Here is a 16,630-nt window from a genome sequence, read left to right on the forward strand (position 1 = left end):
CATGTCAAAATAAAGACATGTCTGCTATCTTTTAAAAGACCCATTTTCAAACTTGATACCTGAAATATGAACCCAATGACCTTTTTGAATGTCGAGAGATACTGCAGGGAATCTTTTCGCAATATAGTGTCCACAAAAGTTAATTTTTAACACTTCTAGCTGAGACCGTTATAAATAAAAAAATAATCAGACTTTACCAGGAAATAAACTAAGTTACTTCACATTAGAATTTTAGAAGCTAAAAAAATATCCAACTAACAATAGTACTTAGGAGTTTCTATTTATTTATAAAACTCACATTCAACAAAGTTTATGCCTCAGATAGGGTACTGAAGCAGCGGCTCAGAACTTTACTTCTAGATATATTTTCCACAAAATACATTGCTTCTGGCGTTAAAATAATATGCTCATACAACAGAAAGAAAATCCATAACGTCAAAATATTAATGTAAAAAGTCTATGTAAGTTTAGCTGACTTCAAATCTGCTATTCTTTTACAACAAACAGTACAGCACCTTTACAAACCAGCAAAAACAAACCATCTTCATTCAGCTCCTGCCACGGCCTTAAACTTAATCTGTGCATATGTTCATACACACATACCTACATTTCCTATGCCACAGACACTGACTTTGTTGTTACTATAAAAAGTATGCTGAGACTTTCTGCTCTAGAAAAACATCATAGCATTAAAAGACTGGTAAAGTTGTCATAACAAAGTTTGGCCAGCCTTGGTTCTATTGCTTCTCAGTAAAGTCCCCCATCCCAACATCATCAATAAGAACACACCGTACAACTAAACTGTTAACAAAGCAATCCACAATTCCAAACTCAGTGGACTGTACGTCCACATCCCCTTTATTCAATTATTGCGTATCCTTAAAATAATATAATATTTACTCACTTTCAATGAATCAAAGCAGGCGATTACTCGTCCATTTTCAACTTGGCAGCTTTTCGAAGGATGTGCAAATTTACATTCCGTGTCTGGCCGTGAGCAAGTCCCCCTTTGGAACTCTCTACATACTTCCAGTGTTAGCCATTTTGTGTCCCGAATTGGTGTGACACTAACAGCCATGTTTAGATTTTACAGGTAGTTAAATTTTTCAGTGAAACCAACAAACCCAACCCCCCCCCAAAAAAACAGCAACAACCAAAAAAAAAACAAAAAAAAAAAAAGCTGAACTGATAAAACTGTAAAATGATGATGAAAATGTCCCCTCCAAAATACTTTTCCCCCACTCCCTGCTTTAAAAGTACATGGAAAATTGTGTTGTCAATATCAAGGAAAAGATCTCCCACTAGAAATTCACAGCATGAAACTGTTAATTCAAAGAGGTTTTGGTTTTTAGAGAAATACTAGGATCGTGAGTAGATGAACGTTTAAAGGTAGGGCCTCGGATCAGCCTTGTGCTCTCAGGAACCCCTTCCCAGTGCCAATTTGGAGCCCAAAACGCAAGCATGAAAACGTGGCAGACCCTTGACACCGAATTTCCAAGCTGCTTTCAGCAAAGTTGTCTGAAAGGGAATCTCCTCACAGCTGAATTTGCAATGGAGTTTGGTGGTGCAATCGGTATTGATTAGCTTGGCATAGACAGATGCAGCAGTTTAGAGCAAAATCGAGAAACTGATTTTTTTTTCCTCCTTGATTTCCTGGCAGAAGATATCTTACTTTTTCAGCAAACTTTTCTTTTAAAACTAAAGCAGCCTAGGGCAATGCCAGATACTTAGAGCTTTTCTCTTGATTATAAGTAGAAATGGGGGTGTCTGGGCTAGAGGTGGAGGGTGGATGTGCTGTCGTCACAGTCTAGCTGGCAGCAAGCAAGGCAAAAGCAGAGACTGCTCTAGAAGCGGTTCCAAGCAGCAGAGACGTCAGGAAAGGCACTTCTTAGTACCAACCTGTAGAAAAAAGAGATAGGTTAAGATTTACTAAGTAGCACTTCACTGGTGTCCTACAGTATCACAAGATTGCCATGTGCTACCAGACTAAGTAATATTCAAGTCTGCCTCTCTCTCTCTCCCTCTCTTTCCTTCTCTCTCCGTCTCTCTCTCTCTCTCTCTCTCACACACACACACACACACACACACACACACACACACATACACACACAATACTTACAGTGAGGCATATTGCAGCCAGCCATCGTAGATTTATTAAAAAAGGGGGCCGTTTCCCCTTGTGAAGCAATGCATGATAGAGAGATAACCAATCACAGATAGTGTTGCAGCAATATTCTGGGCAGAAAGCCAATAGTGTGGGTTGTCTTATGAAAGGTCGCGCCTGTCAGACGTTCATTACTATGCTATAAGCACAGAAAATGTCCATCAGATGTGACTTATTCCACTGCAAGAGGACGAGCATGTGGGTTTTGAATTTACCCAACATGCAGTTAGTGGACTAAACCATGTTAGTTTCAAAACAGCCTCTAAGACACGTCCAAGCACTTGAAGATCATCACCGGAGAATAACAAGCAAGGTTTAAAGATTGCAGCTGACTTCCAGGCTGCTTTCCCTCTGGCTCTGCGCAGGGACGGGCACTAACAGCCTGCTCCTGCCGTCCTGACACGTGAATAAAAAAGGAAGGGGTGTTTACAAATGGTACATTCTCCTGACCTATCCAATTCACTTCCTTCTCCAGCCGAGCCCTGCCCCTCCCCTGAGAGCAGCACTCATACTGTAAAACTATTCCATTCAGCCAGCAGACACTTTGTCAATATATCACAGGCAGGCGAGATATGAACAAAAGCATCCTTTATTCCAACATTTTTTAAGCAGAAGCTGAGGTCATGTGGGGAATATAAGGAGCTCAGTGTTGTCAGTGCGTCTGGCAAATCTGAAGTCAACCTCAAGGGAGAAAGTGATTCCATCGCAGAAACATTAAATATTAAGTGAGCAATCTGATTTGGGCAGCGTGATGCACTTCAGAGGTAGGAACGACGCCGGAGGGGGGGTCCCCTGTTGCCTAATGACCTATTAACTCGGCACTACCAGCCTGCTCCTGAGAGCAAGGCGTTTTTGCTTTCAACAACTTACTTTCTCTTTCAGTCAGGATAGAAAAACTTTCAGAAAATGCTGAGTAGTTACAGATACAAAAGTATACATTTTTTTCCTTTTGAACGTTACCAACAGAGGAAACAAGGCTTTAATAACTCTAAAAGTTTCACACCCCAAAGAGGCAATGGCACAGTATAATAAACAGTGTTTGATTACACTTAATTCTTCAAGGGCCAAAGACAGTCAGCTGGCATATGGTACATTTGGAATTTGGAAACCAGAATAGAGAATATGAATATATATACTCATACAAATATGAATATATATAAATTCTGCTGGATATATATATTAACAAGGATATCTAATAGAATTTTTAAAAATTTATTTTAGGATTAACACTGTCATTCTTAACATTAATTTTTTAAAAACTACCAGATAGTAGGTTTGGAAAATATTGTAGAAACACTACAACTTTTGAGAAAGATTAAAAAGAACCAACTCGTACCAATGATTAAGAAATATTTTTGTTTTCAAAAAATTTTCTAGTCCTAACTCCTGGTTCTATAAACACAAAGTCAAGTCAGCCATAAACTCTAAGATCCATCCACTTCCCTGAATCTTTGCTCCACATTCAGAATTTCTCAACTACTTTATGCCTTGAGCATGTACCACATCTGTGGTCAACAATCTCTTTTGTCCTTCTATCTAGAATCTTCAAGTGCCTCACCTGCAACCCTTCACCTCCTTTAGAAGCCAGCTAAGACGTCCTTTCCTCCAAGAAGCTTCCAAGATGTCACTTCCTCCATCTCCACCCACTCATATATTAACACTGCCTCCTCTGAATTAATTCTGCACTCCTCTACAGTGTTTGATTTCCTTATAGGCCTGACCCACTAGACCACACGTTCCCAATGACAGAAACAACTTTCCTCATCTCATAACCCCAATGCCTAGCATAGTGATGGAAAACAGATGGAGTTCCACAAACTTTGGTAAATTAAATGACCGATTATTACATCTGAACCATACAGATTTACCTATATGACACAAAAATACACAAAAGCACAAATGAACACACCCATATAAACATACATATGAACATAACACATGAACACACTCAAACACACATTTGAGAACACTCACACACCCACCATTGCCCCTGTAAATTGCTATATGACTTAGGCCCTCCCACTGCCTAGGACTCCTCCGCCTCGCCCTGGACAGCTCCCTCTGACATTCACGAAGCAGCTTTTCTAAAACTTGATCACTCTGAAGTCCCTCCTCCTCCATGTTCCTCTCCCTGTCAACAGTGGATGACCTTACATGTCACAAATAGTTCATAGTCAAACAGTGGCCCTCAGGCATGAACTTCCTCTCACCTTCCTGCCACCCATCTTTAAACCATCTTTCTGTATCCTTCTTCTCAGTCTCCCAGGAGTTTTCTCTTCTGCCTATGGGTAAGCTTCCGCCTTGACTTGCTCCTTCTCAAGACTTCTTTCCCTTTATACTCCCTCCATATATGAATGCCCTGCCTTTCCCGCAACTCCTTCTCTTAGCCCCCGAAATGCTGAAGTAGCTCCAAAATGGAGGGGGTGGCATGGCAGGAGGAAGGGGACCCTGCCCGGCTATGGGTCCCTCCACTTCCTCTCACCCATCGTTCCCAGACACAGATCTGCAGCGTCATCTACACGTGCTGTTTTCTGCTTCTTCCTCTCCCATTCACTGTGGATCCATATCAGCGGGACCTCCACACCTATTACTTTAATGCTCAGCAACAGTAGTCAACGCTCCATAAAAGCCAAATCCAAAGACTATGCATTGTCCTTGTCTTTCCTTGGCCTCTAACAGCACTGACAACTCCCTCTTTCTTGAACCTTCCCCTTGTCTTGAACTGACACATTTTATCCTTTCAGTTTCTCCCCGTGCTGCACCGCTAGGACCCTCCCTTGTAGAGAGGAGCTGCCCAGGGTCCTGGGCATACGCCACGCTGCTGTGAGCCCTGGGACTTGTTACATGCTAACCTTTTGCTTGGTGTGACACATCCTTCCTCACCCCTTCAATCTGGCAGATCCCTTCTTGTTTCAACTGCTGTTCAAATATCACCTTCTCTATAAGGCTGGGCCAACCATGCTAAACATTCTTCCATCTCAGAATATTCTCATAACTTTGTGTCTCTTGGTCCTTTTGCCTCGAAGGTTATAAACTCCCCGATAACAGGGTGCATCACCATTTTTTACCCAGTTCCTGGAACATAATAGATGTCTTTAAAATGTTTGATAAATGAATAAATTTTATTCAAACTAATGGGAATAAACATGTACATGAGGATGTGTCCCCAACTCCAAGGAAACATGTCTTCATGGTCTATGGGGTCCAAACAATATGAGGAAGGAGAATGGTACCACCAGAAATATCTTCATTGCTTGGTGGCTATGCATAAATGCAACTATAAAATCAATTTCTAGAGTTGATTATTTTTCCTTTCTGCCAAGTTAAAGGCTTAGTTCGACTCAAGTACAAAATATACTTTAATTACTAAATTGCTTGCAAATGGGTGTTCTGGTTATTTTTATTTTCTATAGCAGAAAAATTATATTGACTTCAAAAATGTCACTGACAGAATTATAGATACATATTTGCAAGTTGAAAATACTATTTAATGGTGAAATACATAGGCAAGGATGATAAAATATTTATAATTAGCTAGGCATGGACCCTGAGCAATCAGACGGACACTGACCTTTATGCATTATTAGTCTCGCTGCACCTGCTAATGTGTGTTCCAACCCTTGATATAGGGCACAGGGGGTAACGAACTCAGACTATATCCTATAAACTGATTTGACTAAATTGCTGATATCAGATTACTGTCTTGAAATCTTTCTCTTTATTCAAATAGAAGAATATCGGAAAAGACTGGAAATCTTCATAACTGAGTGTTTTGGTAAATTAAGATTTTATAGGATTTGGATCAATACTGAATTCCCAAAACATTACTTCAACTACTAACGGATTTTTGTTTTACAGATAGAGACAATGTTTAAAAGTGTGTGGGTAATGTCCAGATTATGAGAATTCTTGCAAACATATTTGCCCTAAAAAAATGTGTTGTTTGTTAATAATTACTGAAGGAAATATTTATACTGTAAAGATACTTTCTAACAGGTGAATTGCTTCTGAGGTAAATTTCTGACCTATATGCCACATATTATAACATATAATATACATAAACTTCCCTGGACAATAACAGTTTTGCAGTGAGAATAAAACTCTTTAAAACCTGTGTCACAACAAGCCCTCTTTTACCTACTGATCAAATTCCACACACTCAACTATAGGGTTCCTCACATTATAGGACACCTTCTACAAACAAGCATATTCTGCCACAAGAACCAAGAACCAATTTCTCCTTGAATGATGTCAGAAATCACATATATTTTCTACTTTGACATATGAGGAGGGAAATAGAAAGGAAAAGAAGAAAATACAACGATAGACCAAAGGAAACCAAGAAAAAGATCCAAGATAGACTTAACAAAAACCATAGAAAATTACTAATAATTACTCTTAATAGCAATTGATGTATATTAGCATTAAATGGACAGTGGATGCTTCATACAAACATCTACTTAAGGGCTGCACATGCACTGCGATAGAGGATAAACAGACGCTTCCAAGGTAGGAGACTAAAATTCTATTTGGAGAACTGGACGGCCTCTACGAGCAAGGTTAAATTTTTAAGTCACATATGTTTACTACTCACTTCAGTGCTTCTGAACCAACTGTAAGCAGGCTGGTCCTATTACATCCCAGAGTAGTTAGCCGGGAATTTTGGGGACTTTTTTCATAAGCTTTTGATTTTGAAATAGGTTACGTATTGAGGAAGTTAGCTGAGTGATTACTTGAGGTCTTTTATTTACTAAGACAGTCTTAATCTAACTGGAAGAGATGGCCAACTTCACCATGGATGCTTGGAGGTGAAGAAGGGGCCCTCTGCCCACAACCATAACTTCTCCCGCTGGCTCACTAGTGTCAGCAAGTCCGTAATTAGCAATGCATTACTTTAGCAAACTAAGTGAGCTCACAATACAATTTTGCCCAGGGCTTGTCCCAAATATTAACAGAGATTTCAGTATACAAAACAACTAACAAGCATTTCTGGAGGCTGTGTGGCCATTTCTTCACTCATTAAAGTACTAAGTAGAGTAAAAAAGCTGTGATTTTTTGTATGGGAAAAACTGTGGTCTGAATGGGTTAATGCAGTCTTCAGCAGTATTCACCTCCATATAACAAAAAGCTGAGATCAGTGTTTCTCAGCCAGGGGTAAGCACACTACTGGTAGCACCCATGGCGATTCTAAGAGGTGGAGAAACAACATAATTTTAACAGATGCATCAGAATGCTAAAACCAGCTTGTCAAGCCTGTGATTACGTGGGTATTGAAGCTTAGGAAGAGGCTAGCGTTTAACAGAAAGAATGGAAAGAATAAGACTAAGTAAATATAAAGGTAAAAATCATGAAGGAGACACACAAGCGACTGAAGTCTTAGAAATATTGCTGAGAAAAAAGATAACTTTCAACCACACATCCTCTGGAATGCAGGGTGCTGTCAGCACGGCCCGCTGGTCTGACACATGGCACTGTGTTATGGGTGACAAGCTGCTGCCCAGAAAAGGAAGGTTGTGTTTCCTAACTCAAAGAAGCAGTTTGAGGTCTGTCAGAGCAGCTCCCTGAAAATTCTGAGGGCTCTGATTCCCTAATCGTCAGTGGCCTCCTACTGGGAGGAGAATGGAGGGGTGCTGGTTAGGCGATGCACTACTGCTCAAGAGGAGAATTCCCAACAAAACTAACTAAACCACACTCAAATCAGAAAATGACCCTTGTCCCTTAAGTATCTATATTTAAGACAAAATAAAACATGAAGCCTCCACGCAATGATTAAAAAGTGAATTTTGAATTGATTCCTATATCAGGCAAAGTAAAAGAATTTAAAAGGCTAAGAATCATTAGAAGATAAATATCACAACGGCTCACTGCTCTTCGTATCCTGGGTCACTAGCTTTGGACCCAAACAGGCCTTTATCCAGTCTCTACCACAGTTATCTTCCCAGAAGCTTCCCAGCCCACTATCGAAAGCATCCCACCTTTCGTGGCTTTCAACACCAGCTCGACTTGCCAGACCCTCACCCCGCTTATTTCGCTTCAGAACACTTGTTAGTAGTTGGCGTACTACTATGTACCTATCTCATTATCTGCTCATCATCTACCTTCATCATAAAAATGTCAGCTCCATGAGAGCAGGCCATAGTCGGGCTAGTTCTCCACTAAACAACCAGCACGAAAACAGTGCCTGGTCCACAGTGAGCCAACAATCATATGTGTGGTATGACTGAATATTTTTCTTAGTATATCTGAATACTAGTTTATAAGTATTTTCTACAAGTCACAATGCCTGGGCTATAGATACACAGTTTAACACAACAGCGATGTCTCCTTCATAACTGAATGAAACCAGCATCAAACTCCACTCATTGGAAAGAGAGCATGAGGCATGAAGTTAACACAGAACCACATTTATATACCTCCTTAATTGTGAAGTTCATGGAAGACTTTTTTTTTATCCACAGAATAATCTGAAACAGTTACATGTGGTTTTGCAAATTTAAAACATTTAAATAATTATCTGTGAATTTCTGACAGAATCAGTCTTCAATTCTGGAAAAAGAAGGGAAAATTTGCATTTTTTTCTGATGATATTCAAACAGGCAGTCTTTTAACATTTCCCTCTCTTCTACAAGCAAGTATAATGAAATAACACTACGAATGCTACTTTATCATCCTTCAAGAGAAAACACTAATCCTATTTCGTGTTTTATTTCCTCTACATATTACACAAAGAAGATATCTTGTAAGCCTTAGGTAGTCATTTCTGATCTGTCCATATCATTTAGTATGTATTTCAATATAAATAAATAGTTAGGAAATCAGAACACAGACTACAACAAAATTAACAATGCTGGTATGTGTTCAAGAGCTAAATGGTAGAAAAATCAAATCTCACCATCCTCGCAATTTTCAGGAAGAATGGTACATTGACCCAACCAGAATCCACCAAGGTGAAAGCAGCATGACAAGACTGTAAATGCCAAATGGAATGCAACAATACATCGTGCTATTGTTCCCATTGCAAGGCGATAACTATGGACTTTGATTCTAAAGTTTACTTAAATGAGTTATATTTTATTTAGCATAGTAACTAGCAGCCAAAATCTTAATTTTCAACCTTTATATCTTCTGAACAATATCACCTAGCTTCTTATGGAGGTTAGTGGTACCTCCGCCTAAAACATTTTTGAATATGTTCTTCATTCCTTAAGGAATGGTAGCAAATTCATCCATGCTTCCCTAATAATGATACTGCACAACTCAAAAACAAGTGTGAAGATGATTGAGAGAGAACTGAAGAAATACTTCCGCAGTGAAATCTGCTGCCTGGGTACCTCTCTGCCCCACTGTCCCACCTTTCCTTCCAAGGAAGAAACCATTCTCACAGCCAGCGGTCATTCAGATCTTCTTCGTAATTAGCTTCTGCTCGTTTTACATTTGAGCAGGCTCAATTAATTGGCCTATATTATAAAATCAACATGTGAAGAAATGACAAATACAATTTAAAAAATCTGGCCAAAATATGAAGCATCTCTCTATCAGCACCAGACAACCATAGTTGTCACGCTTTCCAGAATTCCTAAAATTTCCATGTGGCAATAGCCCTCAATACTACTAACTATATTTGAGTACAAAAGCTTGATCTTAACAGATAAATCTTGAAATTCCAAATGTCTGATTTAAAACCTAACATAATAACCTCAATCTGGGAAGTTTTACTGGCTTATTTCTATTGAAGATTGACCAAAATATGCTGCCTAATTATTAATCACTATGAGAAAAGGATGTAAAATCTATGTTTATAAAGAGATCTAAAATATTCTTCAGAATATAATGAATGAAACCAATTATGAATATAGTATGGTATTACTCAAATGCATCCTAATTAAATGAATTAAATATGTACTTCTCACGACATTTCCTCCTTTCCATTTAATCAGTAAAAGTCTCTGTTGTCTCACAAATGTATCTCTTATTGCAAACTTGACAAACGCTCAAGCCACAAATGTGCTACATAGTTGAACTTTACAATCCCATGGATATTTCCATTGATTTATATATTTGACCTTAAAGGTTATCTTTTTAACAAATAACCTCAAATACACTCTTAATATACTAGTGTTAACTGAATTTATTCCTCATAGCAATAAAACATTAGATTCTTAGTTTAACTTGAGCTTTTAAAAAAAAATCACAAATTCACATACACTCACATACAAATAAGAATTATGTTCTCCCTGACTAACAGGGAGTCAAGGCCCAGTTGTTTTTCCCTGGTTTAAATGAGGAAGATATGTTACAAAATGAAGACATGGGTTGACAACTCATATTTTCACTTCAATGTAGCTTAAATATCCTTTGGGGAAGGTTCCACATAACTCACATAATTAACTAGGTCTGAGATGTTGAGCTACAACAAATTAAGCTAATATTATTGCAACTGCTATATAATAACCCAGAGTTTCAGACTGTATTTTGCAGAAGCCTAAAATTTCAAAAGTTCTTTAAAAGAGTGGTAATAGAGAGGCATATTTTTTTATGTGTCTACCTCAATATTTCTAATAAGGCTTAATTTATAAAAAAGAAAAACACACTGAGAGATTCTACAAATCTGAAAACATAAGATTAACCAGGTAAAAAGATAATCTGTCTCCATGATAACCAAATTTGTATCTATATATAAATTGCTTACCACATGTAGCAATAGAATTGTCACAATTCTATTTCCTTGACTTTCTAACACACTTAAGAACTGTAATCTGACTACACAGGCATCATGACGATGCAGATCTGGAATCTCTAAATCATCATTCACAGGAACGTTTGCAGACACACATGAAAATGCCATGTCCTCACAGAGCTCATGTTCAGAAAGAGATGTAAAGTAAAATAAAATAAAAACCTACTAGGTGGCGTGATTAGGACTGTGAGAATAAAGGATTCTCATATGAGAAATGTAAAGGCTCGGGAGCAAATTAAAATTTAAACCAAAGATTGTTTATTTAAACTTTGAGCCTTTTTTCTCTCTCCATACAGACTTCCACATCTCCAATGACTACAATAATCTAAATTATTTCAAAGTCAAAGAATTAACAATTTGCACTCTTAACCATGGTTCTGCTTTTTTTTTTTTTTTTTTTTTTGGTGTATTGAGAAGTATGGTATAAATTATAAGGCTATTACCTACACAGAGAGATACTACTAAATAACAGTGGAAGAAACAGTAAACGGTAAGTTCAAATGATGAACAGAACTCTCTATCAAGTAATTGATATGAATCACATACATTAACGCCACATCTTTTTTTTCTTTCTCTTTTTGTTTTAGACATTGCTAAATGAATGTATTTTCACTGTAATAAATTTAAACCATACAGAAGGGTCTTACTGAAGTCCAACTGAATTTCTCCTCCCTCCACTGCCAAATCAGACGCCTCTCAGCCCAAAGGTAACCACTATTGTTAGTATGGTGTGTTTAGTCCTTTTCCTATACATTCACATACACACATACACGTACACACACACACACAGTTTATCATTTTTATACAAATGATGGAAACATACTAAGCATACTGTTTTGAGGCTTGCTTTCTACAATATATGTTAATGACTTTTGTATGTCAATAGAAATAGATCGACGTAAATACTTCTTAACAACTGTGTATTACAGTCATGCATCACTTAGCGACAGGGATATGTTCTGAGAAATGCATTGTTAGGTGATTTTTTTCTTGTGCAAACATCGCAGAGTGTGCTTACACAAATCTAGCTGGCATAGCCTTCTACACACCTAGGCTATATAGTACTAATCTCAAGGGACCACCATTGTATATGCAGTCCATCATTGACAAAAACGTCGTTATTTGGCACGTGACTATACTCCACTATATGTCCATTTCTTTACTAGTGGTCACCTAAAGTAATGCCAATTTTTCACTATTTTAAGCAATGCTGCAATTGTATGTACAAAACCAAGCTTCTGTTTGAGTGGTTTTAATAATATAAATACTTAGAACATAAAGTATATGCGTATGTTAACTTTGAGCTAGAACAACAAACTTCTTCCAAGAAAACGTTTACCAATATGTAATTCCACCAACAATGAATAACATACTTTTCTGTATTTGTTAAATCTATGCTAGACCTTAAAAAGATACTATCCCTAAATCCAGATTGTAAATTCCTCTTGAGGGAATGGGCAACAGGTATGATATGTCTTTTTTCCTACCAACAGAACTTAAAGCCTTGTCTCCGTATTTTGCAAAATATTTTCAACTGTTAGCCCTTAGATGGCAGCCAATCAATGGAAACATTTGTAAAATCAGTTTTTCAACTCCTGTTATTTCAAAATAAACCATTTCATTACTAAAACAATTACAGTATTTATGTTTTGTAATTATTTGCCAAAGAACAGGGGCTGAAAGTCTGAATAAACGTTTGGGTTGACAGAGAATCAAGACAGACAATATACAGCTTACCATTCTTACTAATAAGAACAGAACGTGTAATTAACAGAGTCTGGGGGACACGTTATATTTGGAAAATCTCTGACAGCACAATGTCCTAGGATTCAGGGAATGCTTTTTTTACACTTTATTTCTACAAATGTCAGAAAATGTCCTGTTCCCCGCCCCCCTATTTTTTTAGACACTAATTGACTAAAGGAAATGGTTTCTGACACTGCTATAAATAATGCAAGGCATTATCAAACCAGCTGAGGCAGAATAGAACTCTGGTCATCTTCCCATGTGGTCCCTTCCCCAGGGGCGGGGGATCCTGCAGTCATTTCTGACCCAGGAGTGGAATGTTCTCCAGAAAGGACGTGCACTTCCAATTAAAATAACCAAGACAGGTACAGACTCATACGATCTTGCCAAGGGACGTATGTCCTGTTAGAAAATAAAACACTCTCCCCTCACTTTGTCCTCCTCAAACTCTTTCCCGGTTATTAACAGTTCACAGAATAAAGAAGTTCCCGAAAGTGGACTTTCAAAAGACTTAAGATGGTTGGTTGGCAAAATGTGGGCATTTCCAACGCTTTTATTGTAATTCGACCACGTTGTCAGAGTATAATTAAAGTCACGCTTCTCGGGAGATGAGATCAAAGATTTTATTCTTAGGATTTTGTACTGAATGCACGATGGACAAACTGATAGGGCAGCTTCAGGTTTGGTCCTTTGTTAAACAGAAGAACAACCCTTTCTTAATTACTTTAATTGCCCATAAGGTTCCGTGCATTCTGAAAAAGCTGTAACTCATGAGGAAATCTGAAGAGCCGACTACACCCTTCTAATGAGACAGTGATTAAAGTTCTATGTGTTTCCATCAGCATCATATGCACTTAAAAAGCAATGACCACAGCAAATCACAATGCATCGGTAGCTGGCCAATAAACTCAAATAACTGCCAACAGTTTATCAACAGCAACACTTTCTGTTCTGGGATATTGGTGATCCAGAAAGATTCTTGGACTCTCTGAATCAGTCACCCGGGGGTGACTGTTAAAAATATATATTTCTAGGACCTACCCTGGACCCACTGAGGATAAAGACCAGAAATCTACATTTTAACCAAACTCCCCAGGTTATTCTTAATCTCACTAAATTTTGGTAATCATAATCAACTAAAGCTAAAATATTACTCCCACCAGAGATTGTTTACTGCATTTCTACACAAAAACTTCCTAAAAATCCAGAATATCTGCCCTGAAAAGACGGCTTGTTTGAGATTTGGTGATATGCTTTTTGATTTTACTCTATCAACTACTTTAGAAAACTGACATACCTGCAAAATGATATGCCAAGTTGTTATGTTCATTTTTAAGAATAATACTTTAAATCAGACATCCCATGCATGCCCCTCCACATCACTACAATCCTACTCACCATATCATAGTGCTCATCGTGTCTCAAACCATTTATGTTTTAGTCCTGCTCAACAGTTCACTCCACGTTAGCATGCAAACACTGCTTTGTAAAATAAATCCCCCCAGTGCGTCTGAAGGATAATTCAAAGAGCGATCATGTAGCAATCTTAAAACTTTCCATAACTCCCTATCATTTAAATGTCAAATGCACCATGATATATAAACACATACACACATATATAAAATAAATACTTTAGAGACAGAGATATATAGGCTTATTTATAATAAGAAAAATTTATAATAGCAAAATTATTTTGCAAAAAGACGAAAAAACAATTAAGTATCTATTCAATCACTACCATATGATAAAATCAATTGTTAATAGTATAAAGAAAATGTGAGATAAGGATTAATGCATGTATGGGTGTGTAGATGTGTATGTCCGTTTGTGTGTGCGTTTGTGTGTATCCAAAGAATAAGGAAAAGCTTTCACATAGGAATTAATCAAATCATGTTCTTCATATATAACCAAAAGCTAGCTCTTTACTTAAATTCAAGTAAAACCTTTGTGTTAAAGTTAATAGGGGGAAAAAGACTTAAACAATTCTTTAATCTTGCAGTAAGAACTACTTTATTTTGGATAAAACTACGAACTATGCTCCTTCATTAAGTTATAACTCTTGAAGAGATTAACTTTTGAGAAGTTGGCTTGTACTACATTTCTTTTTGATTTATATATAAAATCTGCAAGGTGTTCATCTAGCTCTTTTTTTTTTTTTTTGTGAGCAAGATCAGCCCAAAGCTAATATCCGATGCCAATCCTCCTCTTTTTGCTGAGGAAGATTGGCCCTAGGCTAACATCCATGCCGACCTGCCTCTGCTTTATATGGGACACCGCCACAGCATGGCTTGACAAGTGGTGCATCGGTGCGCGCCTGGGATCCGAACCTGTGAACCCCGGGCTGCCGAAGCAGAGCACGCGCACTTAACCGCTGCGCCACCGGGCTGGCCCTCATCTAGCTCTTTAACAAAAAGTTTCTACTGGAGGAGCCAAGTACAAAAATTTACTTTTCCCCCAGAACTCATAATTCTATTATCATTCAACAATAGCAAATAATATTTTATGTATTGGTACACAATTTACTTTCATCTATTTTGCCATTTGTTCCTCACAACTCTAAGAGATGGTTATATTATCTTGCCAATTTGTGAACAAATTGAGGCTTGCATGGTTAAGTGGGTGATTCACCAAAGTTCCCTAAGCTAATTAAAGGGAAGAATCAGCACCCAAAATCAGGCCTTCTGATGCCAAATTTAAAATTCATTCACAACACATGCTACCAATTTAATACCAAACTTTGTGGAAATGAAAATGACTATAAATACAATACAAGCCAAAAAACAGAGAGCTTGGGGGCGGAGGGGGACATGGTGGAGTGGCCACGCTGCATCACTTGTGGTTCGCTCTGAGATGGAAGCGAAGGAGAAAACTTGCACATAGATTTTGAAGGAGATATGATGGTCCCTTCACAGAGAGGAGAGGCAGATGCCACTGTCCTTGTATGTCACAGGCATACACCGGACAGTAATAACACACACTTAGAGATGTGAAAATTATACACTACATCTATCAATCAGTTTCTTCTTAATCAAGATTGTTAATCAGTCTTCATCTGGTGATTAATACATTACAGGGTTCTAAATAGTAACTGATTTAAAGATTAATTGTTGAGGATGAGGTCTTTGAGCATGATTTTATTTTTATTTGTCTGCCCTCTGAGCCAGAAGAGCCTACATTTTCATCAGAGAAGCTTAAAATGCATCAGCAGAAACCCTCCACATAAGTAAAATGGAATCCTGCTCTAAAAGTACAAAACTGAATATACGTTGAGCAAGTATGCATATAGTAAGGCTGATCTATATTAGCCAATAAACAGTATTTGGAAAGCAGTGAAGGAGACGGAATAACGGAAACACTTCTAAGCCATGTAGAGTCAGATAGATTTTTTGACAGCTGATAAAACCACAGACAAGTATCCTAGAGAGAAAGCCCAGGGGGTTTGAAGTGGCACAAGTGATATTTTTCTCTTACACGTTACAAACCTGTTTTCTATCATATTAGTTACCTTATGGCACAGAAAAATGATAAATACTAAGTTCCTTTCTAATACGAAAGCCCGAAGTCAAAATAATAAAAAAAATTACAATCCCATTTCTACTGCCCCAAAATACCTCCCTTGACAAAAATTGCAGGTTTTATTTCTCTAATCGTGCTTTGTGTGTGTGTGTGTGTGAGGAAGATCAGCCCTGAGCTGACATCTGATGCCAATCCTCCTCTTTTTGCTGAGGATGACTGGCCCTGGGCTAACATCCGTGCCCATGTTCCTCCACTTTATATGGGACGCCGCCACAGCACGGCTCGACAAGCAACGTGTCGGTGCACGCCCAGGATCCCAACCAGGGAAACTCGGGCCACCGCAGCAGAGCACGCACACTTAACTGCTTGCCCCACCGGGCCTACCCCTGTGCTTATTTTTTTTTAGTTCTCTTTCTCTCTTCTCTACTATCCTAGAAAAAGAAATGTTTTCCTTAAAGAAATCCAAA

At 38.1% G+C, this 16,630-nt stretch overlaps 1 protein-coding gene across 12 annotated transcripts in view; it reads right to left on the bottom strand.

The window, feature by feature from the left end:
- The window catches only part of MBNL1 (muscleblind like splicing regulator 1), a 196,187-nt gene that overhangs the window by 141,436 nt on the left and 38,121 nt on the right, over positions 1 to 16,630 (bottom strand). For 7 of the 12 annotated variants that reach the window (XM_058550659.1, XM_058550686.1, XM_058550678.1 and 4 more), the window contains exon 2: positions 905 to 1,899. The exons of 4 other annotated variants lie outside the window; for them this stretch is intronic. In XM_058550659.1, the coding sequence (XP_058406642.1) occupies positions 905 to 1,078 (174 nt within the window). In that variant the 5' untranslated portion in view covers positions 1,079 to 1,899. Of the gene's footprint in view, positions 1 to 904; positions 1,900 to 2,119; positions 2,515 to 16,630 lie in introns of those variants that run through there. One more of the 12 variants, XM_058550654.1, reaches the window with a different exon arrangement.

The sequence above is a fragment of the Diceros bicornis genome, chromosome 2, assembly GCF_020826845.1.
Source record: "Diceros bicornis minor isolate mBicDic1 chromosome 2, mDicBic1.mat.cur, whole genome shotgun sequence".
NCBI classification, from domain to species: domain Eukaryota; kingdom Metazoa; phylum Chordata; class Mammalia; order Perissodactyla; family Rhinocerotidae; genus Diceros; species Diceros bicornis.